This window comes from Microtus oregoni, unplaced genomic scaffold (assembly GCF_018167655.1).
Source record: "Microtus oregoni isolate MIOR12 unplaced genomic scaffold, Mior012 000090F_ref0000504, whole genome shotgun sequence".
NCBI classification, from domain to species: domain Eukaryota; kingdom Metazoa; phylum Chordata; class Mammalia; order Rodentia; family Cricetidae; genus Microtus; species Microtus oregoni.
In genome coordinates, this window is record NW_024544599.1 from 1,845,765 (window position 1) to 1,873,447 (window position 27,683).

The 27,683-nt window shown below is 42.1% G+C and overlaps 1 protein-coding gene and 1 non-coding gene across 2 annotated transcripts in view; both read right to left on the minus strand.

The window, feature by feature from the left end:
* Adgra3 (adhesion G protein-coupled receptor A3) overlaps positions 1-27,683 on the minus strand; it is a 103,094-nt gene that overhangs the window by 42,077 nt on the left and 33,334 nt on the right. The window contains exons 3-10 of the mRNA XM_041643773.1: positions 21,542-21,613; positions 18,089-18,160; positions 16,275-16,346; positions 14,166-14,326; positions 11,838-12,051; positions 3,873-4,037; positions 2,158-2,359; positions 1,248-1,403 (exon numbers count right to left, since the gene is read on the minus strand). Of these exons, the coding sequence (XP_041499707.1) occupies positions 1,248-1,403; positions 2,158-2,359; positions 3,873-4,037; positions 11,838-12,051; positions 14,166-14,326; positions 16,275-16,346; positions 18,089-18,160; positions 21,542-21,613 (1,114 nt within the window). The remainder of the gene's footprint in view (positions 1-1,247; positions 1,404-2,157; positions 2,360-3,872; positions 4,038-11,837; positions 12,052-14,165; positions 14,327-16,274; positions 16,347-18,088; positions 18,161-21,541; positions 21,614-27,683) is intronic.
* On the minus strand, positions 22,206-22,334 carry LOC121442292. The gene has a single exon (XR_005973546.1).

Sequence of the window (27,683 nt, forward strand, 5' to 3'; positions counted from 1 at the left end):
ACCCAAGCATTTTCTTCCAGGGTTAGCAAAACTTCCCCCAGCGGGAAGTAGCCCTTGCCAAAAGCACGGGACAGTTTGTTTGAAAACCAGGGTCCATGAGTTCAGACAACCACGCTGCAACAGTCTCAGTCTCCGGCAAACCTGCCTGTTACCCGAGTTCCATTTATATACATATACCATTTTCCCTCCTTCACTAACTATACCCTACCAAGTAAATGCCAAATCTCCTAGGGATAGACTCAAACTTACTAGCAGCATCCGAGATTAGAAAATGCTAAGAGAAAAAAAAAAGGAAAATTGTTGCAATGAACCTGGGGTGTCATCCATAAAGAAATATACAGACTCTGTTTAGCTAGCAAGTTCCCTGCAGTTACACAAGATAGGACAAGGCTGGAAGTGAAGGAGGTACTGCAAAACACACTTCTGGATCCTTCGTGAGGACTCCCACGGCCTGTGTGCAGCTCAGCCCCAGCCTAGCAGTGTGCACTGATATGCCACTTCATTTTCAAGAGGCTTCAGTTCACACTCGGCCTAAGCTCTTTCTGCCCACCTTCAAATCCATCTTAGTTAAATGGCTGCATCTCAGGAGAAACAGCATAAATAGTTCTTAAAGAGCTCAAAACCACAATTTAAGCAAACTTTATTTGTGCCTCAATAATTAAATGACTTTTTATTGGCTGCTCTGGAAATCTGGGTCCCCCCCCCCCCCAAGGAATGCCATGCTAGCAAACTTACCATAGTTTTAATGTTGTCCTATTTAAATACACACCTTCTCAAAAATCATTCTTTCCTTGAACTGACTCATACAAGTTGTTTATGTCTAGAGGTGCCACGGCATTTCCTCACTTCTGGTACACAGGGAAAGCAATAAGCAGTTCCAAACAAGGCCCAGTTGACTAAAACAAAAAGAGGGGCATGTGGCTGCGCAGACAATGGGAATTCTAGATGCTACAAGAAGAATCTGGCTAATACGCAAGATGGTGGAAGCTGCGTTCCCACTTCCTCTGCTATTTATGGTTCCTCGGTGTCTAAGAGCTAACAGCTCCCCTCCATCTCCCAGATACACAGGTCCTAATCACTACTGGCACATGAGATTCTCAAGGGCAAGTTTGGAAATCAAAAAGTGTATGGAGTTCAAATACAGAAAACATAAACCAACCCTAAAAAGAAGCACTCAGCTAGCTCTCTCTCATCAGAGCTTGCCACTGGTTGCAATGCACGCTGCAAGTCTGAACTTAGGAACATACCTCTTTTGATTTTTCCTCTTTGGTAAATCTTCCAAACTTTTCTATCATTTCAGCCACAAATATAACATCCATTTTGTCAGAAAAGTTGGCCGCCTCCACCGTGTAAGCCAGCAGCTGGCGAGCTGTGGCTATGGCATTTGTAAGATTGAGGGGCATCTATGGAAAAAGGCAAAGAACTGTACATAAGGACTAACGTTGATATCATTAACTGTCCTGCAAAATCTTCCAAGGAATTAAAACCCATAGATGTCTCAAATGATTTTTTAAATTCAAGAGAAAGATATATTTTGACAAAAAGAAAAACAAAAAAATTAAACTCAGACATAAAGTAATACCTAGAGACACTCTAGGCTAACATACAGCCCTATCGACCCTTTGCTTATCCAGATAAAACACACCACTACCACCACCACCCCCCACCCACCCCCCGTTGTTCAGAAAAGCCAGTCGCAGTTCTCCAGCTGCGAGTGGTGGATAAAGCAGGAACCACTTCTGTAGTCCTGATCTCTGTGTTTTGGAGCACGGCCAGGGGTGTCGTTCAGCTAATTTACTGACTGATACTCTGAGAGCAGAAAAGGTAAGCTGGAACTGAGGAGCAGAGAAAACACCCAACACAGACACCAAAATCTGGCCAGGGGAAGTTAAAGAGACACACAGAAGCAGTGGAAATGAGGCAAGAATTCTAGGCGATCCCTTCTGACAAGGGGCTTATGGAAATATATAACGAGAAAAACCCAGATATGTCTGGGACTCTGAATGGTCCAGCAGCAGTAGGGAAAAGATGGGATACCACAGAACACCCTGGTCCCAAAGATATAAAAGAATGTACACCTAACACTCACTATCTGGCATTTAAAAAAATACTGTATTTCATCAGCAACCCAGGTGAACCAGAATGTCCCATAGTTACCTGATTAAACATATACAGAACTCGGGTGACGTCGTTTGCATACTGGCAGCGAGAATAATCATCATCTGCCCAAAAGCCCCCTCGGTCACACCTGCGCCATGCCTTCCGTTCATCCTGTGTGCTTCCCGGGTAGATCCCACTGCCATGAATGTTCCGGCTACACTGAAGATACGCTGTGATGCCTGCCAGCGTCCTGGGCCATCTACACAGGTGGAACAAAACCGTCTAAGAAAACCTAGCATGGCAGAGGTTAACAAGGATGGGAATGGCACGGGGGGGGGGGGGGGGGGGGGGGAGACTGAGACATGAACATGATCGCAGAGAAAAATCACAAAGAAACAAAGTCCTGGGAGAGTAAAGATCACAATACTTACTAAAGTTACTACAGAACCATTTATTCAGTCTATCACCTGAGAGTATTTTGACAGCATAACACAGTAAAATAATTTTCCTAAAATAGAAATCTAAATGCCACTAGCAATGTTCAAGGTAATTATATATATCACAGCCATGTATCACATTATATTCCTGTTTAATCAATGTTATTATATCTTTGGAATTATAGAACAAATATGATAAGATTTTTGCTCAATGAAAACAGAATTTGGTCTTTTGGACAAGGAGGGCCAGGAAATGTGAAGAGAGAAGATGCCATCACAGGTCCCTCAGGACAACCCTGAGAAAACACTGCTTGCACAACTGACACTATCTGTGGCTGCTTGGCCACGGGAGGGGTAAACTCCTGTGATCTGCTGAACGCAGTCTGACTGGCTGAGGCTACACTGAAGCTCTGCTTCCCTCCTACAGTCCGGGAAGTTTGGGCTGTGCTAAGCAGAGAGAGACTAAAGACCAGCACTCAATAGCAGGCTTGGTGCTAGTCTCAGAGGGGTGTTCCTGGGTGGAAACACAGCACCATGGGTACCGGCTGCCTTCTGAGTCTCCCGGAGAAGTCACTGTGTGTGCTTTACCCACAGATTCCTGCAGAACCGGCCTATCCCTTATCATTAAGCTCCAACTATTTCTACACAGAGAGCCTATACTAAGGTTTCACATACGAGACCTTGGAGTGAATTTCTGACACCTCCATCACAGTATTTAATAGAATTTATCAGTAAAAAGTTACTCTGCCAGGAGTCACTCCAACCTGGCGCATCGCCTGTCAGAGCTGGGAGAAAGCTTTGTATCAGAACTGTTCTTTTTTCTCAAATCGAAAATGAAGTTGTGCATACTTAATACAAATTATAACTGATGTGTAGCAGCGGAACTGCTGAGAGATCACTCATATCAACATAGAAACCATGATCAAAAACTCCATAAACAAATCAAGCAACAAGCAAACGACTTTAACACAGCGGTGGTTTAATGCTGCAATACCTTAAGGAGAATCAGAAGATACATAATTCATTAATCAATTAAGCATGGAATACACTCAAGAATTGAATGAAAGACAAAACCCAACATAAATGTAAAACATGATTACTTGATAAAAGACGTTGAACGTCACAAAATTAACAAATGGAGCACTTTACACTTTCAAGTACTAATAGAGCGCAATGCTCGTGAAAGACTTATTCAGTGGCATTAATGAATGCTCACACACACACACACACACATTTATCAAATTTTACTACTGAGGATGAGCGACCAATTATGTGTTTGAGAACGCAAAGCTCTGGAGCAAACCAGCCTTTCCCAGTGTTTTCCATGCCACTGACCTGAAATCACCTTTGTTGTTCACAACCCTCTCTGGTGGACAGTACTGGGCAGAGCTTTCTAATACCACAATATCAACAGTTCTTGTGTTATTTCCACGTTTGGTCTGAACATGACAGCCCCAATTTCCAGTAGATCCAGCCTGAATATTTGAAATGGTTAGGGCGCTGCAGAAAAAAAAGGAAAAAAAATTGTTAAAAAGAGAAAAACATTAGTGTCCTACAGATAAAGCAGAGCCACGAGAGGAGCAGGAACAGAGCACAATGGTTCATAACACAAAGGGATTCCAGAAGCACGATGGGACACAGACCAGCCAGCCCAGAGGTGAAAACACTGTTGGAAGTCACACCTTTTCAAAATTCCAAACAAAAAAGGACCACTATGAAGTGGTTCTTAAAAAATAAATATGTAAGGGGACACAGCTGGAGAGATGGCACTCAAATAGTTAAGAGCACTTGCTCACAAACCAACTGTAACTCCCAGTGTCAGATGGTCTAATGACCTCTTCTGGTCTCCAAGGGTACTGCATGCACATTGCGAACATATGTACATGGAGGCAAAGCACTCACACACATATAAATCAATCAATCAATCATATGTTTAACAGAAAATACTGTGTCAAAAAAGACTATGCAAAAAAACAAGTCATTCAGTAGGTAAAGGTGTGTGCACCATGCTGGGTGACTTTAGTTTTGAGTCCCAGAACCCATATGTAGCAAGAGAGAATCGAATTGCTGCAAAGTCTTCTGACTTCTACATGCACAGTGTGACATTCATATAAGAATACATGTGCATATGCTGAATAAATGTAAGTCTCAGAAACGGTTAGTAAATGGCCAATTAATGATTCCTAAAGAAGTATCTATGGGAAGCCATGCTTCTCCTTAGAGCCGTATGTCTCCATACGGTAAATTTCCATCTCAATATGAAATCATAATTCTCTAATATAAACCTATTAATTAAAGACCAAGTGTCAAAGCCTTCAATTAACCTCCTTTCTTCTATATGATCCACCATACTTTGCTGTTATGTAGACACAAATGAAAAGAAATAATTAGACATAAAGCATGTATCATCTTAATTAACTTATCAAATTATGTATGTCTGGAAGTGAATACACATTTGCCTGGTCTCCTAAATCATCAAGGGCTAGCTAGCATTCCAATAAGGACTCTGAGGCACTGTTACATTCTGAATCATCAAAGAAAATGAATAATAGCTTCCCTAAGTTAAGAAACAAGTCAACAGCTGTAATAAATATTTTAATGATGAGTGACATAAAAAGGAAAATGCTTTATTAAATAATCATTAATCCAAAGATTCTATGTTGTGCAGCTATACTGAAATAGGATGAAATACACAGAAACTGTGATGATAAAAACTCTACATAATCCAGGTTGCAAGATCAGCTCAAATGCCTTCAGTATGACATTCCTTTACTATTTACCTAACCCTCAGAAGAAAAATGTGTGGTAGTTCCAACCGGTAAGACAAATGTCAAAACTGAGCATAGTCAACCACAGTGGCAAACCCCTGCAATTCCAACACAGAGGAGCTGAGACAGGAGCATCACAAGGACAGCCTAAGCTCATAAAAACAACAAAAATATCCTATGTATCTACATGCTAATAAATTAATAGTTTGGCCACTTGAAACACAGTTTAAAAAATAAAATTAAAACTTAAACAAAAAATTAAATTTTTAACTTATCTTTTAATAAACACTAAGATTCCACAGGGGATGTGACTACCTGCCAGCCACTCTGATAATAATTATATCTCGGTGATGGAGGAAGGTCATTGGCCAATAAAGAAACTGCTTGGCCCTGTGGGTGGAGTAAACAGAACAAAATGCTGGGTGGAAGAGGAAGTGAGGTCAGAGACTCCACCGCTCTGCTCTCTGCTCTCAGGAGCAGACACCTCAGGGAGACGCCATACTCCCAGCTCCCAGGCAGACACACGCCATGAAGCTCGACCCAGGATAGACTAGGCTAGAATCTTCCCGGTAAGACCGGTGCTCACCGATTATTAGAGATGGGTTGATCGGGATATCAGAATTAGCCAGTAAGGGTTAAGGCAGAAGGGCCAAGCAGTGATTAAATGAATACAGTGTCCGTGTAATTATTTCGGGGCATAAGCTAGCCGAGCAGGCGGCCGGGGTGCCAGGGACGCAGCCCCGCCACCCCCTATTACCACATATGGCGCCCAACGTGGGGCAACTGCTTCCACAAAAAGCCTGAGACAGCTTGGGAAGTAATTCTAGAACAAAATGAAAGCATTGTGCCTGGTTTCTTGGTAGCAGCAATTTCTCGGTTCTACTCTGCTTGCTAGAGACAAGCAAGCGCCTCATCTAAGAGAGGCTTCCTGACTCAGCTTTAGCTGCAAAGCCTGCAGCTCATTAAGAGGTCCTGCCACGAAACACTTAAACGGTGTTGATGAAAAGCTGAATGCATGCTTTTTGGTTTTCAGCCGTAGCAGGAAAAAAGCTGAGCCGTTTAAAAATGCCGGCTTTCTGGGCTGTCCTGCCAGGACAAACTCTGACTCTTTTATGCAGGCGGTTTGTGCGGTTTGCAAGCACAGGCTGCTGAAGCTCGCTTGCTGGCTACAGTCAGTACCTCAGCCATGAGGCTGGAAAGCTAAGGAATGGGCTGGATCCAGCCGGCAAAGCCATGCCTTTAATCCTACTGAGATTGTTTGGTAAATTAAAGATTCATGTGGTCAGAAAAAGAGAGATATACAGTAAAGAGAGATTCAAAGATGGAGAAAATTTCTGAATGGTTTAAAGTATGTTAAAAATATATGCAGACTAAAAGTTGAAGTTCTTAAAGTAAAAAACAAAAAAAAAAAGGAAGAGAGTTGTTATGTGTGGTAGCACACGCCTTTAATCCCAGTGCCTAGAAGGCAGAGACAAATAGATCTCTGTGAGTTCAAGGTGTAGTAGTGTACACCTTTAATCCTGAGTGCCTGCGAGGCAGAGACAGGCGGATCTCTGAGAGTTCAAAGACAGCCTGGTCTACAGAGTTACTTCAGGTCAAAGATACAGAGAACCTGTCTCAAAAAGCAAAGAGTTAAAAGAAAAAATAAACAAAATAGAGGTTAAAACAAAGCTGCACAAAGATGGAAAATACACAGAGAATTTTGATACTGTATGCTATTGTGCTCTCTTTAAATTGTTTGAATGCTGAGGAAAGAGCCAAAGCTACTAAAAGATATTTGTTTATAAATGCTTCTGAACTAATCCAACATAGATATTTTGAATTCGGATCTAAGGATATGGTACTTTGGAAAGGAGTTTCTTATTTTGTTTTCACAGAGGATGAGACGCTGTTCATTTCTTCTATTCCGATTTGGTATGATGGACCACGCCCTCCTGAAGGGTTGGTGTGAATGCCTTCAGAAAATTGCTTCGCTCAACTGCCAACTGAGATGAAACTAGCACACAGGTTACCCCCTAAATGATCTGATTAACAGCGCCCCCATTCAGCAGGAAGCAGTTTGGAGAGAAATAACTGCGCCCATGTTCCCAAAAAATGTTTATAAATGTTCTTTTACATTTAAAGGGGGATATGATATAGGTATGAATAATTTGCATTAGTATAGATTTTGCTTTATTGATAGAGATTTAAGGTCAATTTTGCTATATGTATATGTATTTCTGATATTGATTAAGGTGTTGTGATTGTGTAGTTCATTATTAAAATGTAATGTATAATTAGGAAACATAGGTTGTTGATGGATAATCATAAATAATAGTCAAGTTTGTAATCATGTTAGTTAATATTTTCTAGATGTGCGTAGATATATTTTAGATAGGCATTCTTCATATTTTTCAAAGATTATAGAATATGGCATTTTAAATGTTTTAATAACTTAGGACTTTTCATGACAATGAGACACTCTGCTCCTGGCAGCACCAATCTACTTCAAGAGGAAGATGGGCATCGAAGAGGCTCGTTATGGAGTTTGATAGCCATCTGGGCAAGAAACTGCTCTTGCCTGGACTATTGGATAAACTGGACACAGAGAACCCGCAGAGAGAGGACTACTGAACTTGCCTAAGGTGAGATGATCTTTCAGGGTTCCTGATTCATGAAAGAGTCTGCGAGGCATTCTGCAGGACACAACAGATAGTGACTGAACTGCCTTTGAATTTTCCTGCTTTATGGAAATGTCTGCTGGATAGCATGGGCCTGAAGGCTGAAGATGGATGCCCCAACGGTACAGAGGAACTTTGGGTGACTGTCCAGGCAGCAAGATGTCTCTGTCATTTCTAGAGTTTTAAAAGTTGCTTTTTTCTTGTTTGCTTAGGTAGTATTGTATCTTTCTGGAGTCTTTTGATGGAGTTAAGAATAGTTAGTTAAGCCGGGCGGTGGTGGCGCACGCCTTTAATCCCAGCACTCGGGAGGCAGAGGCAGGCGGATCTCTGTGAGTTCGAGACCAGCCTGGTCTACAGAGCTAGTTCCAGGACAGGCTCCAAAGCCACAGAGAAACCCTGTCTCGAAAAACCAAAAAAAAAAAAAAAAAAAAAAAATAGTTAGTTATAGTTTTCCTTAGTTATGATAAAGATTATTGTAACTTATACTTGATAACTGTTTTGTTATATGTAATTTTGCTATGTTAAAGTTAAAGCCTTTTTTTTTTGTTTAAACCGAAAAAGGGGAAATGATGGAGGAAGGTCATTGGCCAATAAAGAAACTGCTTGGCCCTGTGGGTGGAGTAAACAGAACAAAATGCTGGGTGGAAGAGGAAGTGAGGTCAGAGACTCCACCGCTCTGCTCTCTGCTCTCAGGAGCAGACACCTCAGGGAGACGCCATACTCCCAGCTCCCAGGCAGACACACGCCATGAAGCTCGACCCAGGATGGACTAGGCTAGAATCTTCCCGGTAAGACCGGTGCTCACCGATTATTAGAGATGGGTTGATCGGGATATCAGAATTAGCCAGTAAGGGTTAGGGCAGAAGGGCCAAGCAGTGATTAAATGAATACAGTGTCCGTGTAATTATTTCGGGGCATAAGCTAGCCGAGCAGGCGGCCGGGGTGCCAGGGACGCAGCCCCGCCACCCCCTATTACCACATCTCGGAGTCCAATTAGGCAAAAGACACTCTTTTCTTCTGTGATTTTGACACAGTACTCACTGGATCACAACTGCCTAAAGGCCCACATCTCAAAACATGGTACCATCAAAAGGGACATGTCCCATTTGGATGAAGACACAGTGCTGTACTAGCAGCTGGCACCCTGTGGTGTCCAACAAATGCCACTGCCTCAGAGGACTAATGTGCGTCCTGGTGTAGGTGGTACCTTTCTGGGAATCATGAAACTATATACTACGCAAAAGTTTTTGTGGATAATTTTTAACAATGCTTTCAATGTCTAAAAGCATCCACTGGATTAAAAGTCCCAGGAATCTTCCAGATAGCATGTCTGGAAACAGGAGATTCAGGAAGAAAGGCTCAGCTTGAGTTTCCTCTTATAAGAAAACTACAACAATCAAGTCTTACAGATGAAGGATGGGTGACATCAAGAGACCTCTAAGGAATCAATAAGCTTCAGCCTCACCCTCTTCAACAACCACATGTTGCCTTTCTCTACACATTCTGGGGTAAAGGGTGCTCCATCTTTATATGAAACACTGTCATGTCAGTCAAGTGTTTCTACCAAGAAAAATGGTAGGCCAAGTAGTTTCTCTTAGAATTAATGTTTTGTGCTGCTGTAAAAGAGATTTATATATTCTTTAAGCATGATGTTGGAAACAGATTTATAAAGTAAATCCACTTTAGCCATACAACTTAGACTTTTAAATTAACCAAAGCTCTTTGTATATAGAAGAATCTATTATGTTTAAAGTTTTGTTGTTGTGTTGTGTCAATTATTGCTTATTTATACAATAAACTCCCTAACAGTGTACAATTAGATGAGTTTTGACATATGTATATGCCTGTGTAATTATCACCACAGTAAAGACAGTATAACAATGAATACATCATTTCTTAAAATTAACAGCACCCCTAATACGGAGTTCAGAAGCTAAGGCCGAGCCCATATTAAGCTTCTTCCTGCAGTCGGCAGCCGCAGCTCTGAACACATTAATGAAGTGTAAGTATGTGGATTCTGTACTAGGATGCACAAAACGTTGAGCAAAGCAGACAGAAACTAAAGACGATTTGATGGAGGAAGAAGGGATTGGCAATGGGAAATAATGGCTTTGGCCCAAGGCTCCTCTAACACCAGAAATACACAACTTTTGGAGCCTGAAAAAATAGAATACCAGAGTAAAAGTAAAAGTTGAGATGTCTTACACAGGGAATATATTCAAGGGCTATGGATGGAGCTCCGTGAAGAGTATTTCCCTAGCATGTGTGCAGCCATGCGCTTAAACCCCAGTGACACCTGCACTAAACACGCATGTATTTCAGTCACCACCTCAAGAGACACAGAGCCAGAAGTGGAAGGTTAGCCAAGCTGACTGTCCAGCCAAATAAAATTTCATTCTCCTAAGAGGAATAAAACAGAACCAGAAGAATGGAGTCATGGAATATGTTCCATGATGAGAGTGTAAATATTTTAGATTCTGTGAGCTAAGAAGCAATACAAACATGATATTCCATAAATGCTTAAATAATCATTTGAAATGTGACTGCTGAAAAATGTCAATTCTCAGTGGGCCAGAGTAAGCCGCAATTTGAATACTTTATCAATATTTTCTTCATCACACATTTATAATAAAGTCAGGGGTTTAACTCAACATGATTACTGTACAAATACTTTTTAAAACTATATTCATGGTGTAGGAGTCCCTTCTGTTTGTGTGTTGCTTTCATTGGTTGGTTAATGAATAAAAAAAAACTGACTTGGCCTAGTTGATAGGGCGGAACTTAGGTAGGTGGAGAAGACAGAACTGAATTCTGGTTGAAAGAAATCAGAGTCACAGAGAAGTCATGGATCCTCCACCTCAGACAGACGCTGATTAGAATCTTGCCGGTAAGCCACAGTCATGTGGCAATACACCGATTAATAGAAATGGGTAAAACTGAGATGTGAGAGTTAGCCAATAAGAGGCTAGAGATAATGGGCCAGGCAGTGATTTAATTAATACAATTTCTGTGTTTTTATTTCACGTGTAAGCTACCTGGGCAGCCGGAATGAACAAGCAGGCCCTCATCCTTACAACATATTCAAAAAAAAAAAAAAGTAGTCAGGAGTGATAACCCCTCCCCATGCAAGATGACTCATATACTGGAGTTGGAGACCAAGAGTGTAGAAGCATCTATTCTAAACATTAGAAGACATAAAATGAAAATATGCTTCCAGGAAAGAGGTACAGGTTTTCAAAAAAGAAACTGTAAAATAAAAAAAAAAAATGCATTCCTAAAATTCCCTGAGTTGATTTTAGGTTCAAAGAACCGTCTTTCTCAGCAAGTTTCTCCCAGCATCCTTGCCTTGGCTGTGTGGAAACTGCAGCTTACTCTAGCAAAAATTCCAGGCAAACTCTAGGCAGGCAAGTAGGCAGTGAGCAAGCCAAGGAGAGAGAACAAAGAGGATCTCTCACTCCCAGGACTCCCGAGTGATAGTACACACAATTTTAAGCTGTTTTTATACTTTATTGAGTTCATTCAGACTAACAAGCCATGGGGCTGACAGCTCAGAATTATACTTACACTAACAGTAAGTAGGTGGGAAGATAAAGTATCTTAAAACATAGCATTAATCAGAGGATGAAGTAGTGGAAGTGTGGTGATTCCTCAAAGAGAAATAAAAGTTTAGCAGCAGAAATGGTTAGCAATTAAGTTTGGCACTAAAAGTTTACATTTTCCTCTTAAAACTTTAAAGAAAAAGACTTCGACTTTAAGTGGTGCTTCTCTTTTATATTCAGCTTTTTCTTCCAAAACCGGATGAGGAGATGGTTAATTAATTTCCAGTTAAGCACTGCAACTCCCAAAGGGTAACAAACCCAGGGACACTATACCTCGCAATCAAGGAGCAGTTGTGAATCATGTTTTTCTCCACAAAGATCCCTTGAGACTCATCAGTCTCGACGATGCGCCCATCCTGATACCATAGCACTTGCATGTCCTGGTCTATGTAAGATGCCATGCACTGGAAAGGCAGGCTATCTCCTTCAAACACAACCTGGCGATGAGATGGCGTCATGTAGAAAGATGGCAGTTCAAGGGGAGAATCTAGAGAGAGAGAAACAAAGAACAGAGTGAACGGAAGCTAAAGCAATTCACGTACTACCTTTAGAAGCTAGAGATGCTCTGTGGAAATTAACAAAAACAGAAGCACAAACATTCCTCAGGACCAGCAGTCTAATGCTAGTACCAATGTGACTACTGAATCAAATCATAGCAATGTGCTCCCAGGGTCCCGGGGTCATGTCCTGGAAACCTGGTACCCAGTACAGCAATGGAAAGATGATGAGTCTCCTGGGAGGGTATGAGGGCACTAGAGGTGCTGCCCTTGGAAACTGGTCTCCTGGATCGAGTTGATGAGAATGAGCTAGTATAGCAGCCAGAGCCTGACTCCTAACAGTGTGGCCTTCTGTTTGAGATGTCATCTACTCCCATCATGATGCCATTATCATGAGGCCTTCATCATAAGCCAAAACACTACAGAAGCCTGATCTTGACCCTCAATCCAAAACTGAACTAGTAAATGAACCTCTCTTATTTAGAATGTTACTCATCTTTGCAAATTTTGTTATAACAGAAACAAAGTAACACAAATAGATCACGAATGGGAACAAAGCTGAAAATGGAACCATCTGACATTCATGTCCGGTATTCAGAACCCCTCCTTTCCAGGGATGTCCTTAACACCACCCGACAAACACAGAAGCAAAGAAAGAGGCCAAATCACAAGGTGCTGAGGTCTAGAGACCGGAGCTGGGGGAGAATAAATGTTTCTGGCTATCATTTTAAGATACATTTTTGAAGATCATATTTCCTTGGATTAAAATGCTTTCTTCTGCCTATAAAGTTATGCATATAGTAGAAAATTTTAAAACATTTAAAGAAAAATTTTAAAAATAAGTCCCTTATTTCAATCACTATTTAAAAAGATTACAACTCCTTCCAGTATCAGAAAAAGGGATTTTATATGTGTGTGTGAGTCTGTGTGTGTGTGTGTGTGTGTGTGTGTGTGTAAAAAAGTATACAAATACTACTGATTCATTAAAGACCTTAAAATACTTAGTTCATTAATCTAACACAATTCTGCTGTCAGTGGTAATGTGTGGAAATCAAAATTAAAAATATGCGAAAATATATACAAAGAAATTAATCACTGTGTTATTAATGAAGTGGGGAATTATTAACAAGCTAAAAATGCAGCTGGGATAAAGCAGTTACATGACAGTTACGGCTCCATAATGCACCAGCGGGGCTCTGCGTTATACAAAGAAGTAAGCGTATGCTATTTTAACTTTCAGAAAGTTAGCTTTAGGAATATGATGGCTTTTTTTTAAAAAAAAAATACAGGAAAAGGTACAGAAGTCAAACACTAAGCTCTCAACACCAGCCATTCGTGAACAGCCTGAAAGCAGACACGCAGTTTGTTCTATCTTGACTGTAAAATGACAATACTATTGGTAATAAAGAGAAAGGGAAAAAGACGAGATCATTTATTTCATGTCCATCATGTGTCACATTCAGTTCCTATTGTGCATTTTATCATCTCACACACAGTAATTGTGCTGTTTCTCTCATGTCTGCGGACACTTGCAAAAATATCATGACTTTTCCAATAACTGCATGTTACACACACTGAATAGATATGCCCAAAGTCATTCAACTATTTCTTTATTATTATGAACTTCAGCATATGTTTATATATATATATATATTCCATTGATTTCACCCTAAGATGCAGACACATACTGTTGAACTGTAGTTCAAAGGTCACATTGTGTGACTAAGGGTGTGACATTCGGACACTGGCCTGCCGTGTGCAAGGCTGGATCACCAACACAACAAAACACAAACTACAAACCACAGCCACAAAGGCTCTGATGGAACCCCACTCCGACCAACAAACACTGTGAAAGCATCCTGTGCCTGGATTCCTCCCACCGAGTTCTCCATTTGCCTATCTGAAACGGGTTCGCATGAATCAAGCTGTTCAGAACCAAGAACAGCTTCCCTGGAGGCCAATGGAAGAACTGTTTTCTAATCTGGCTAGACTAATCACTGGTTTACACTGAGATTAATTGTTGTGCTGAGATTCTGTCCGAAGAACTTCAGAGTCTGTCAAGAAAAATATGGTAGCAAATCAAACAGTTTGGTTTCTCTCTTACCGCATGTTAACAGCTCCTGCTTCACCCCTGTGACTGGCTGGGCCTGCAGTGACTTAGGATAAACACACCTGGTGTCCCGCACAGTGATGTTCCTCTCCTTTACCCAGCGATGCATCCATAGTATATTACAGTCACACAGAAGGTACTCAGTCTGAAATTCTCTGTAACGCACAGATTAAGACAACAGTGAACGGCATCATGTAGCAGCTGGGCTCTGTTCTGGTTCCGTTGTGTTGTAACAGTTAACCGTTTTTGTGTAAAGCACAAGGCGCAGCCTGTCAACTGGTTATAGTCCGTTTCCAACGCCCTCTTGTCCAGCACTCCAATACCTCCCACAATCCTAGGACTACTTATGACCAACGTTGAAATAAGTCAACAGAATGACATACTCGTCAGGAATCCTGGTTATCCCTGTTCTATGCACCGTGTCTCCCGACCTTGAGGCCCTTCTTCCGACCAGGTCCTAACCCACCCTATCAAGCCCTTTCCTCTTACTGTAAAACACTTGATAATAATTTGGGATCTTGAAGCCTTCCCAAATTTTACCACATCACTGCCATGTTCTTGGCCTAAATGCTGCCAATTCTACTGCTAATACTGGCAATGAAATAGGAACATAAAGGACTAAAGGACCATTCTGTGGTTACATCCTGGACATCTGAGTAAACTGTGAGCTTTAGGTGGGGACCACTTTATGGCACTCTTCTGCTATGCACTGGGTGACTCTACATAGAAGGCAAGACGAACAATACTTTAAAATCAATATGAATGCAGAAACCATAAATTTAACAGAACACTCTAATTTGGCCTTGCCAAAAGATTAAGTTATCAGCCCATTAATGTGACATTCCTTTCATTAAACAACGGCTACCATTATAATGCACAGGATGATGACTCTAGCTAACAGAACTAACTGTGGAGACTATCCCTGCCACCCTGGCATATCTAATAGAAGCAACAAAGCATCAGTACGAACTCAACCCTATTTGAGTTTAAGGAATGTGAATCTTAAAATAAATCAACAAAGAGCATAAATGACCACTCTTCTAATACATGACTTGCTAGCACATGGGGTCATCTCATAATTTTAGCCAAAACATCAGGAGAGGAGAAGGATACAGTACAGCACAAAAATAATGAATTTTAAAATATTTTCAAAAGAATGGCTTGATGTATTTCTAATCATAAATTCTGCCATGTAAAAACACTGCCAATGTCTCCCATTTCCTTGATGAAATTACTTCCCAGATTCTTATAACTAAGGCTCAAAAGCAAGGTTATCCTTTGCCATCTTATTTAATGTCAAGGGTGTGGCTTGGTGGTAGGGCGCTTGCCTGCATGTGCAAAGGCCTAGGTCTAATTGCCAACACTGGGGCTAGGGGCCAACATATACTGAACAAAGGCATCTGGTAAAGAAACAGTTCCCTGGAAAATGACTCAACCCAATAAATTATACATAATGACAATGTGATAAACAGTTTGACTGTGATTCTAACAAAAATCAGTATAATTTATAGGTTGAAATAGAATAATGATTATCTGGAAACAGAGTTAATTTTCCAACATGATTCCTTTGCAGCCTCTATTTGCGACAGACAAAATAATCTATATAATTACAGAGAACTGTGTGAATGTGATCTTACGTGGAGGGACTTCTCAATAAACATTCCTAGGAATATCAGTAACAAGCTGGACATTTAATGTGGAGCAGAAATTACGGGACAGAATTAAATCCTTTATGTATAAAGTTGTCCCAGAATGAGTCTTTAAGGAGGAATGAATGGGCTATGAATGAGCTATACTTTAGGCATTTAGTTAGTCAACAACAAAAACTTCTGGATCTGAAAATTAAGTCATGAGACACAACTGCCACCAGTTCATTCATTTTTACTACAGTTGGGAGGGACACATTCTCAGGTGATGGTCATCTTGGTTTGAAAAATCCCTGAGATTCACCTCACGAGCTTCAGGTCAGATACTGGCTCCCGTAAAAGCAAAAGTTTTGAAAATTTGCAAGACATTTCTCATGAAACCTCTTAAGCTACAAAACCATTGTCTGCCCCCCCCCAACTGAATATAAATTAAATACAACAAAGAATTCTTACTTACAAAGATCGCAATGAGCCGAGATAATCAAAAGTTCCTTGAGACAGTGAAGTAAACAAATTCCCTGAAAGGTTTCTAGGGGAAAAGAGGAAATAGGTTCACTTTTTAAAATAATTAGCAAACACATCACTTACTATTTGATATTGTCTCGAATATCCTATGATATGAACAAAAAGTAATAAGGAATTCATGAAAGTTGCTTGAATTCTTATACAGAAGAGGGGACGTGTAAATACCTCCTGAGGAGGGCAATGGTCTTCAGTGTACACTACACATTGTACTAGGCAAAAGCCTTAAAAATACCTTAATGCTAAGTAAGATTCTTCTACCCAGTATCAGGAAAACCTAACATTCCTTATAAATTCCCCACTAGAATGCCTGCACCAATGTTCACTTGGGATCATTCAGAAAAGAAACAAACATTGAAAGAGTGGTCTTCGTGGTCAGCAGCAACCAACCACACACCAAGACTGGAGAGATGTGGGCAGAGTAATAAGCCCTGGGGCTGGGAGGACTCGGTGCACAGGGCAACTAGGACCTCAGATGAGGTCTATCTCCTCTCTTGGCCTGCTGCCAGCCAAATGCTACACAGGGCAAACGGAGTAAACTCAACAGCAGTAGTGTTATAGTGAGATGGGCTGCGTGCTGGCTGCCTGATGACATGCTCAGGAACTAGAGTAAAGATGACACATGTCTTACTTGGGGTAGTGCTTCTGGCAGGTAGAGGTAAAAATAGGCACCCCATGTTTCTTTAACATTTGTTTGTTTTTGTTTGTTTAAGATAAGGCATTTTTCCATGCATAGGAAAGTATCTTATTTAAAATTTGACAAGTTACGGATATGGCACACAGGTAAAAAGAACAATATGATATTAACTTGTACTGCTGTAACCGTCAAGTTAAAAAGAAAGAAAATGGGCACTCAATATTGGTGGTAAATCTTCAGGATAGACAGAACATGCTCCGTGGGTTTCTAACATTAAAGAAGCATGGTGGTCTTTGGAAAACCTGGCAGCATCATTCAAAAACCAGGAGATCTGTTCTGTGTACCAGAGACAGATAAATTTAGATTATCTGAGAAGGGGAGATGGGGCAGAACAGAAAGGGCACAGGACAGAAGTGCGGGGGTTGTGAATACGCCAAGCTCTCCTCTGAGGTATGGACTGAATCCTACAGTGTGGGAGGGAGTGCCACCTGTGGAGAGAGGGCAGAAAACGATGGTGGGGGGAGTCACTGACACCCACACAAGGGGTCCCTGGGTTGGGATGGAGTCCTGCTATCACACAAGCACTAACATTCAGAATCAGTACACAATGGTCTCCAGCGAGATGGCAGGACTGGTGTGGTGAGAAGATATATTATAAATCCTTAATCTGAAAATCTGAAATCCAACATGCCCCAAAATATTTGAGCTCCATGACAACAGCATGGAAAATTTTATATCATGAAACTTGTGTTTCATGCAACTGAGCATTTAAAATATTGTGTAAGATTATCTCCAGGCTCTGATTAGGGGGTGATTATGAAAGAGAAAAAATTCTGCATTTCCATTTGCACCTCACCTGCAAAATATGTCCTTGTGCACAGAAGATCTCCTCAAGTAGGAAACACTCTGGTTCTAAGCGTGTCTGCTAAGGGATTCTCAACCCATCTTCTGAGGATACAACATCCCATGACCCAGTAGTAAGCCTCCTGTCTCTGTGGCTTCTACAAGGCCTAAAGTTGCTACTTAATTAACATGCCACTGATGTTCAGAAATTCCTCGGTACCTACTGGTTCAAATATCTTAAATTTTCACAGAGTAGAAAAGGTACTTACAGCCGAACCAGACTGGTGAGTCCTCGGAAAATGTCTGCGTTCAGACAACCTATCCGGTTGTTTGTCAGGTCCCTAAGGGAAGGGGGAAGGGATGACTTTCTTTAGTTTTCTTAATTAATATAGCTCTGATAGATTCCGATTCGGGTCATGAATGTTAATTCTCTTCTCTTCCACATCCCCCCTCAAGTGAGATACAAACAGCACTCCAGAAAATGGTTCTTGGTTTACCTTCCTTCTGGCACACACACACACAGGATGCTATTTAATTATATTTCAACCACTTACTTTATGAAATTATTCAAGACAACACTGGAGTAGTAAAACAAGACCCACTCTATCTTACTATGTGCTAGAACTCCTGAGATGCCCTGCAGAGTCAGTCAAGGGAGAGGACTCAGGACGTAGCCCAATCATCAAATCGCATTAACAAACATGACTTTTATAACCCCATCCTTTAGATACTCAGACACTCTAAGTAGAAATGATGAGGAGAAACACTAACTTAGTTTTGACCTCACAAATCTGTCATTCACTCTCAAGCCAGATGATTTTAACAACATCTGGATGTTTTTAAAATTCCTAGGGTAACAGCCTAGCCATTCTGCCAGCCCACCCTAATGCCTAACGACTCCTAGCACCTGCCACCCTCGAAATATTTCCTCTGATAAATCTATAAAGTGTCCTCCTTTTTATTTATGCATACTTATTAACTATTATTTATGACGATGTGGGGGAGCAAGCATAAGCACAAAGCACCCAAGTGACACAGCATCACATGGAGGTTGACGGACAACTTTCGGGAGGCGGTTCTCTCCTTCCAGGCTGTGTCCGTGGATGGAACTCCCACAAGGCTTGCCCGACAAGGGCTTTGCCTGTGGAGCCCTCTCACTGGCCCTGTGAAACTCTAGCTAATACTTGTATTGCTTCTGTGCTCTCTTACTGAAATTCACACCTGGAACAAGGAACACGCTGGAGTTTCCATTTAACCAGGGTGCTAGTGAAAACTGTGTAGAAAGGCAATGTCAAACTTTTCCCCGGCATGACTGGCACACCTTTCAATCTTTGTTTCTAACGCTGGGAAAAAAAAAAAACCAAACCTGTGATGAATCATTCCTTTTATCGGTTGTTACACTTTGAGTAACTGAATTCACTTAGAATATTATGGAGAAATTAGAAACTTCTGTAAACCAAAATCTCAAAAATACTCTTCTATTTCTTCTAAAGTCCACATGATTTTCCAATACAAACAACATCCTTTGCTACACTTTGAGTTACACTATAAAAGGGGGGGGGGGGTTAGAGTGCTCATTTCCAAACAAATGCTGCTAAATTCACAACACAAAACACATGCATTTGACGGTAAATTCAAAGCACAGAGCATGAAACCTGGGTCCCTCCTCCGTGAGTTTGCCCCTATGCATTCCAAGGCCACCCTAAGTTATACAGCAGAACAGGATGTTTTAGTTCTGGTTTCCCTCTTTTATGGCTAAAGTAACCTTAAGCCAAACAAAGCTTGCTCTCGGCTTGGGTAGCTCAAGCTCCTTACAATCTTAAAGCCAAGCATTTAATCATGTGGGATTTTTTAAAGTGGATTTTCCTTTTATTTCTAGGTTTTGCAGTTTAAGAAAATGAGGTATCATCTTGTGGGCTGTTGCTTGAACAAGCGTGTTTCGGTCCTATTCATTATGCTAGCTCCACTTCTTCTGAGCTTTAAGTGATGTAATTACCATTGACTCTTTGGGAAACAATTTCATTATAGCTTCCCCTACTTAAATGGAATTTAGGTATTGATAATGAGTTTTCATTTCGATTGAGGATCAACTTAAATTCGTTGAGAAAGCAAAGAAGAAAGTGTGAATGGGTTCGAGTTTCAACTACTCCTGGTAGTTTATCTTTCTAAAGCTACTAAATCTTCCTGACTCCAATTATCTATAACTACAGACCAAAGCATGGACACTGACAAACACTTTGTGTGGCCACTGAAATGAATGACCTGAAGCTTTGCAAGAAAGAGAGTCTGGGTCTATAAAAAACAAAAAACAAAAAACTAGCAGCCGTTAACTACTAACTACAGGGCTATCTTTCCATCCCACTAAGTCCCACGTAGGACTCCTTCAGCTGCAAGCTGCACGCCGTAAGCGCAATTACAAGTCAGCTGCTTGGAATTAAGAATGTATTTGCTGGCAGGAAGGAGACTGTAAATGGCAATTACCTTCCAAGACAGGAACACCAGAAGAGCACTTACTGTGCAAAGCAATGCAAGCAGGCTAAGGCAGAACCCTGCACAATTACCAGCAATTAACTTAAACGCTACTGAACAAGATTGTTAAACTTTTAGATGGAGGTACTTGAGACATTATTTAGGATAAGGAACTAAAGCAGGAGCCAGAGGTTTGCTGAAAACGTTGTCACCGAACTGTCTTTTACTGACAGCCTACTTCCTCTGGTCTGTATCTTGGCATGGAGGTGTTATAAGCATTGACCTTTCTGCTACCCAAACGGCTGTGAAGACAGTGGTGTGGACCACACGGAAAGACAGAGAATATGTGACGGCAATAGAAGGAAGAAGTCGGAGGGAAAACATGAACTGTAAGCAGCAGTTACTGGGAAGAATGATTAAAACAAGCTTGGCCCAGATCCAGTTCCTGACGGGGCAGGGCTTATCGGGGCTTATCATTAATTCTTCATTTATCTAACTACGCACAGACTCAAGAGTCCCTTTCCTTCATCCTGCTTCTTCTCCAAAAATAGTATCATTCCTTCTTGAAGAGTCTCGGTGAAGCAGAGTAATAACAAGTCGCTGTCTGGCAGCCAATCATTCCTGACTCTTTGCCCACACTGTATAGCACATGCACGTTAACAAACCTAATTCTCTCTCTTTGGTCAGTATTTTGTCATCAAAGTCCAGACATGGCACTTTGGAGGTCAGTCCTCCGGTCCACCTTCTCACTCACATCGAGAGGCTGTGAGCTGTTCCAGAGAAGTGGGCGTGCGTAGGTAGCCAGTGCACAGTAGCTGTCTTTACAGGGAACAGAGTGGAGGATGGTCTACGTATCTTTAGTGCAGGCACCTTCCAATGTGAGAAACTAGCAGGAGGTGAGCTTTCAGAGCAATAAAACAGACTCTTTATGCTCCAAAGTAAAAACACACAAGGAAATGGCAAGCCATTACCCCATTAATGGAAAGCCTGGATTTCTGGGATTCAAAAGATATACAGTTTGAATCCTGCAGTCATAGCCCGAGGATTGCCTCCACAGTAGTTACGGCTACAGTGCTGACATGATAATGCGTTTGTTAGTGTAAGAGAAGCACCCAAAGCATACTGATGGAACACTTAAATCCTCTCTGTTCTGCCGGGGACCTGGCCAGATGAGCCTCTTTTGTCAAGCTGGAGTTCACTGCTAGCAATAAAAGGGATGGTTCAGACTTCCAAGCAAGCAATTCAAAACTCACAATCTCTTCAGCGATGACAGTCCCCAAAAGGCACCAGGGGCTATCCTGCTAATCAGGTTGTTCCGGAGGTCCCTGCGAAAGGTAGAGGGTCAAATGGTCAACGTCTCATGAAATATTTCAGCATACACTTACCTGCCACAGATACAACCACCAGTGTGGGAGAAAACCACAGCAAAGGTGGGTAAGCCAAGATCTCCCCAGCAGTGAGTGACAAAATGTGAACGCAAATTTGAGACCTCTGACCTCAAAGCTTTCTGTTTCATCAACAAGAGCGGATGTCACTAGAGGTCCAGGGTCCTAATAGCACTCAGAGTTCCATCAGTTCTAACCAGCTCTATTGTCCTTCCCTTTTGCCATGTTTATGTATGCACGGTGTGCATTATTTGCAAGCATGCGAGCAGACATGGGGGTGCAAGAGCATGTGTGCTTGCATGTGTAAGCCAAGCTCGATGTCATAAATTGTCCTCAACAGCACTTCCTCCTTATTCTCTAAGCAAGGGTCTTGCTAATGGTCTGTCTTGCTAGTCAGCTTACTCTGGGGATCTCCTGTCTCAGCCTCCCCAGACTGGAAGCCCAGGCAGGCTGTCGTGTCTCACAGGCATTTATATAGATTATATTCGGGGTGAACCAAACTCTGGCCCTCCATCCCCCCCCCCCCCGTTTTAAATGTTGGGTAGTATTGTCAGCCCCGTGGTTTTCTCCAGTAAGGACTGCTCTCTCTACCCCTTTGTGTAGGAGGAGTGTATCAGCCAAGTCTTGCTTCATCAGACTCAAGCCTTCTTGGTCCTCCAGAAAATTTCAGGATGTGTGGAATGAATTTAGATTTTTTGTTTGTTTGTTTTTGGTTTTTTGTTTGTTTGTTTGTTTGTTGAGACAGGGTTTCTCTGTAGCTTTAGAGCCTATCCTGGAACTAGCTCTTGTAGACCAGGCTGGCCTCGAACTCACAGAGATCTGCCTGCCTCTGCCTCTCAGGTGCTGGGATTAAAGGCGTGTGCCACCATCGCCCAGCAGCCCTCCCTCTTCCAAAGGTAGCATTTTAACCACTAAGTCAGTGTTCCAGGACCACACACACATTATGTCTGCAATTTCTTCCTTACTTTGGTTATTAAGCACATCGGTAGTTGTGCTTATCGCAAACATCATTAAATCGAATTTTTTCAAAATAATATTTTTAAAATACGTACTCTGAAATTCATGCTATGTTTTCCCTCCCTGGGATTCTATACTGAAGTTCTCCATAAACTGAGGTTATAAATAAACACATTATAAATCACAATGCATAGCCCAGAGCAAAGACAGAAGAAGCCTGTATCTCCTGTCATTTTAATCTCCTTCTCAAGCAGACGAACATCTCCATGCCAGTACTCGACGACAGGAGGGAAGCGGTGAGTTCCACAGCCATGTCTCCCTACCCATGAGAAGGTCAGGCCTCTGAAGATGGATAATCCAAGTATGAACTAGACCTCTGTAGAAAGGCCAGTACTTTCGATAATTTCCTAGTATCATGTTCTTTCCAGTAAGTAGCCCACCCAGATACCCTAAGTAAGCCTGTGTGTCAGGACCAACACATAGCCTTGTCCACTGAGTGTCGTCTGGTCATCTGTCAGCAAGACAGAGGGCAACAAGCAGAAAGTCTTCTCCCCAAGTCCATCTCATTGATAACAACCTTGCCCCTACAGAGCTATTCTTGAGTCTCCTGTGCCTCCTGTTTTCACACATGGCTTGGCCACATGCGCACTGATGACCAAACAACAGAGATGTGCTAGGTGAAAGTTCACCAAGTCAGAATGACAAGTAACCGATTCCAGAGTCCCTTCCAGTTCCCTCGGGATGTGAAAGGCCATCCTGTAAATGGATCCTGGACTTTGACAATACCCACTCCTACAACATGGAGTTACCCTGCACCGTTCTCATCTAAGAACTATGGTTCTACCAAGGACAGTTGAACCCATGCCCAGGAAGTCTCTAAGACTCAGACACAGTCGTCTGGTAGCCCTCTCAAACCCACTTCAGCTCAGAAATCACCAGAATCCCTTTTCTACTTATGTTCAAGAAAAGACTCCAGAGAATAAGTCTCACCAAGTTGAGCACAGTGTCCTGGGTTTTTGTCCATCCCGTCTGACCATCTGAGAGGCACACTCCACATCACTGCTCTCCTAGCTCATGAAAACTGCTGAGCGGTCTGACTCACGCATGCTTTTCTTCTTCTCTTCTAAAAGCTTATTCTAATTGCCAACGCAGCCAAAATGCAATACAGGGGCTGCATTCCGGAAAGGTTTCCTGAGAAAATTCATATTCTCTCTCTCTCTCTCTCTCTCTCTCTCTCTCTCTCTCTCCTCCCTCTCCCTTGTTCCCTCCCCCCATCCCTCTCTCCCTCTTTCCCTCCTCTCCCATCCCCCCCTCCCACACACACACACTCAATCTGATAGGCTGGTCTCTGCTCACCATGGCAGAAGTCATTCACTCAGGTACTGTGAGCTAGTAGCTAGGGGCAGGACTTCCTCCTTCTCTGCTTCATATCTACCATGATATGAGATGCTTTCTCATACCCACCCAATGCTCATGTGGACTGAAAGGGGGCAAAACGAATCATTGCTCCTCATAAACTCTCATGCACAAAGATGAAGAAAATTTGGTCAAGTTCTTGATGTCAGGATTTACGCACACCCTTCACGAAGCAGGAATTCATTAAAAGGAACTAAGTAAATTTACACCTAAAACAATTGAAAAATTGATAACCAAACACGCCATGAAGCTGGTTATCATTAAAGCAAAATGCTGGAGGGAAGATTCTTTCAGCCTCCCTGCATGTTTGAAAATGAAGTTGAAAAATAAATTATTGTATACAACAATAATGTTTGAAATTACTCAGGTCCTGTGCAACCCCCGTGGCATTATGTGGCACAGACTTTTAGACATGGTTTGCACTGTATATTGAGCAGCCTTGTTAAGCAGTGTATCTATCCCCTCAGCTATTCTCCACTGCAGGTCATCTTCCTGAGCACAGTCTTGATCGTGTCTCTCTGTTCAAACCTCCAAAAGTTCCCATTACTCAAGAGGGAGGGAAAAAATGCAAATTCTTGATCCCTGAGACCTTGATCCCTGAGACCCTGTCCTTGCCCATCTTTCCTATGACCCCTTCCTTTACGCTCCTGCATTCAATCAAGCCTTCCCATCTTCATGTACTGTGGTCACATTTTGCAACATGTCTAGAAAGGACCATTTTCACATTAGACATGTAAATCAGTGACAGGAAGCTTCTCTGGCACACTACAGGCACTGGTTTCTATCCCTAACATCAAGTCCCGTAGGACCAGGGACTTGTAAGACAGACAGACAGGCCATGGTCTACTGTGGCCTCGGGGAAATGGGATAATCTACCGAGAGTACGTTGGTGGACAGATAAATGAAGGAAACAATAACCAAAGCTAAGAGACAAAATTACACGAGCAACCCTTAACTTGACAGACACTTCAGGCAACTATGGGAGTCACAAAATCAGCCAGCTATCCATCAAGCCAGACAAGGTGAAGAACATGGCATCTCACATAACATGAACACTTCTCGGAAACAACAGTGTCATGATGTCCATCAGTGACATCCATGTGATAACTTCTAATGTATACATCATGTACTGCCATATTCCAATGGTAATGTTGGGCAGCAAACTGTTAATCATTATTAAATTGCTGAATATGAGCAAACTGCTGATTTGGGAGGGAACATGGTCCTTTTCATGCTTCAGAAGTATGCAGGCTTTCATAATAAAATTCCTTTTGTCCCAACTTTCTTAAATGCATCAGATCTTAACAGGAGGCACATAGATCAGAAGCCTCGCCTTTCCAGGTCCTGCCTCCCACTTTCACACTGCACACCACAAGGAAGACGAGTTTCAGAGTAAATGACTCTGATTCCCACTTATTTTGAATAAACAAAACAAGCAAAATCTCTGCAAATAGAAATATACAACAGCAGCCCTACTTTTATAAAGCATAAGTTTCCCTTCTCAGATTCTAAGCAGCTTCTACACGAGGAACCGAGCAGCTCATAAATCTGTGGTCAGTGATAAACTGTGTGTGTTTCTACAAAATACCTCGCATGAATAACTGAGTACTGTAATATGATTTAAAGATACATTTTTTTCTTTAACAATAAAAATTCTTGACATATTATATAATATTTAATAATAGCCATATTAATCAGACACTGCCAAAGGATATTTATAGTCAGACCCCCTCATTTAGTATTTCTCTTCCCAACAATGCAAAGTGTGTCTAGTACATAGTACACAGTGGTCCAACTTCAGGATTCAGGGCTAACTCCCCTCCCCCCCACAAACCTACTAAAAAGAAGCCCAGGACATGTTCTTACAAACCTGAATGCCTGTGTTAAATGCCTAGTCTCATGAGGGAATGTCCTCCCTTGTGTGTGTGGACACTTGATCCCCAGCTAGTGACACTGTTTGGAGAGGCTGCAGAAGCCCTCTACGGGGTGGGGCATAGCTGGCTGAGATGTGTCATTCACAACTGGCCTTTCAGGGTTACAGCCAGTCTGCTGCAGATGGATCTTTCTGTCTGCCATCACCATGTGACTGACCACGGACAAGCTCAGCTCACACAGCCTCCAGCAGCTGTCCCTGCCTCTCAGCCTGTCCTAGCTACCATGATGTCCCTGCCTCAGTGAACAGTATCCTCTGGGACTGTAAGCCAAAAGAAATCTCTCGACTCTCTCCTCGGCAGCAACAGAAGAATCACCGCAGTGGCCTGAATGAGAAATGTCCTCCATAGACATTTGAGCACTCGATCCTCAGTTGGTGGTACTGGTGTGTGTGTGTGTGTGTGTGTGTGTGTGTGTGCGCGCGCGTGTGTGGAGGGGGAGTTAGGTAGTGTGGCTTTGCTGAATCGCTGAAGAACTATGACATCAGAGGAGTGCTTTGAGACCAACTTCCAGGCTGTCCCCTCTGCTCCATGCTTACAGTTGTAGATGTGAGCTGTCAGCTTCCTGTTCCAGGGGCTATGCTGTCCTCTGGCTGCCAAGCTTCTCAGTCACAGCCGACTCTTATCCATATGGAACCAGCGACCTAAAGAAACTCTTCTCTAGGCTGCCTTGATCATGGTGTTTTACCATGGCAACCAGAAGGTGAAAGCACTGGCGTCTTTAGGAATGAATACATAAAATAAGGAATGAGGTACCTTTAAATGCAAGCAGCCCAAGCCTCACCTCAGCTGGGTAAGGCAGTGCACACTTGTCATCCCAGCACTCAGAAGGCAGCGGGCTCCTGGCCAAGTTCAAGGCCAGGACTACAAACTAAGTCCCCGTCTCAAATGTAGTAATAATAATAAAATTATCATCGCACATTAAAGGAAATGGAGAAGCCGAGCAGATGTGGCTGGCTCCATACACCTCTCAGAGCCACCATCCCCCACAGGGAAATGCATGTTCCTCATTCATGACGTGGTATCCCCGGTACCCAAATTCCTCTGGGCACAACTACAAGAAAAAGAACCAAGGAACAAGCACTGTATTCTTGTATCTCCTTAGAAACCAAGAGCTCTTTCTCCAAAGCCCCTATTCAGTTAGGGGCTAGAGAGACTCTGGCGTCAGCTGAAACCAGATGACAAGTTATTCCAGTGATCCCAAAGTAACACACAACATTGACTTCAGAATTGGGAATGAATCACACTGATCAGTAGGAAACTTAAGAGTTTCCCTAGAGTCTGGCTTGTGTATACGTGTATTTTTTTTTTCCCTCACAAAAGCATGATGGTATTTTGGGATTCAGGTATAAATAGGCCCCTGGTTAAAACATTTAACTCATCTTAATACCCACAATGGCAACTCAACTTGTTTCAACTATGTATAAAGATTTATTATCAACAAAAGGCAGAAAATACAGTCAAAGACAAAGGAAGTTAAAATGATGTGGATAAAAGGCATCCATCACAGTGCAGCACAGAGGACTAGCCGTGGTGACTACGTTGTTAATGGTGCACATAAACAACCACATGAAGCCAAGCAGAGTGTTTCTCTATACAACAGACACCACCGAAAAACCGCAAGGGCCTGTATCCCTTCCTTTAATAACATGAATTTCTCCAATTATCAGCTCAGCAAATACTAAATGCCTCGCATTGTGCTTCAT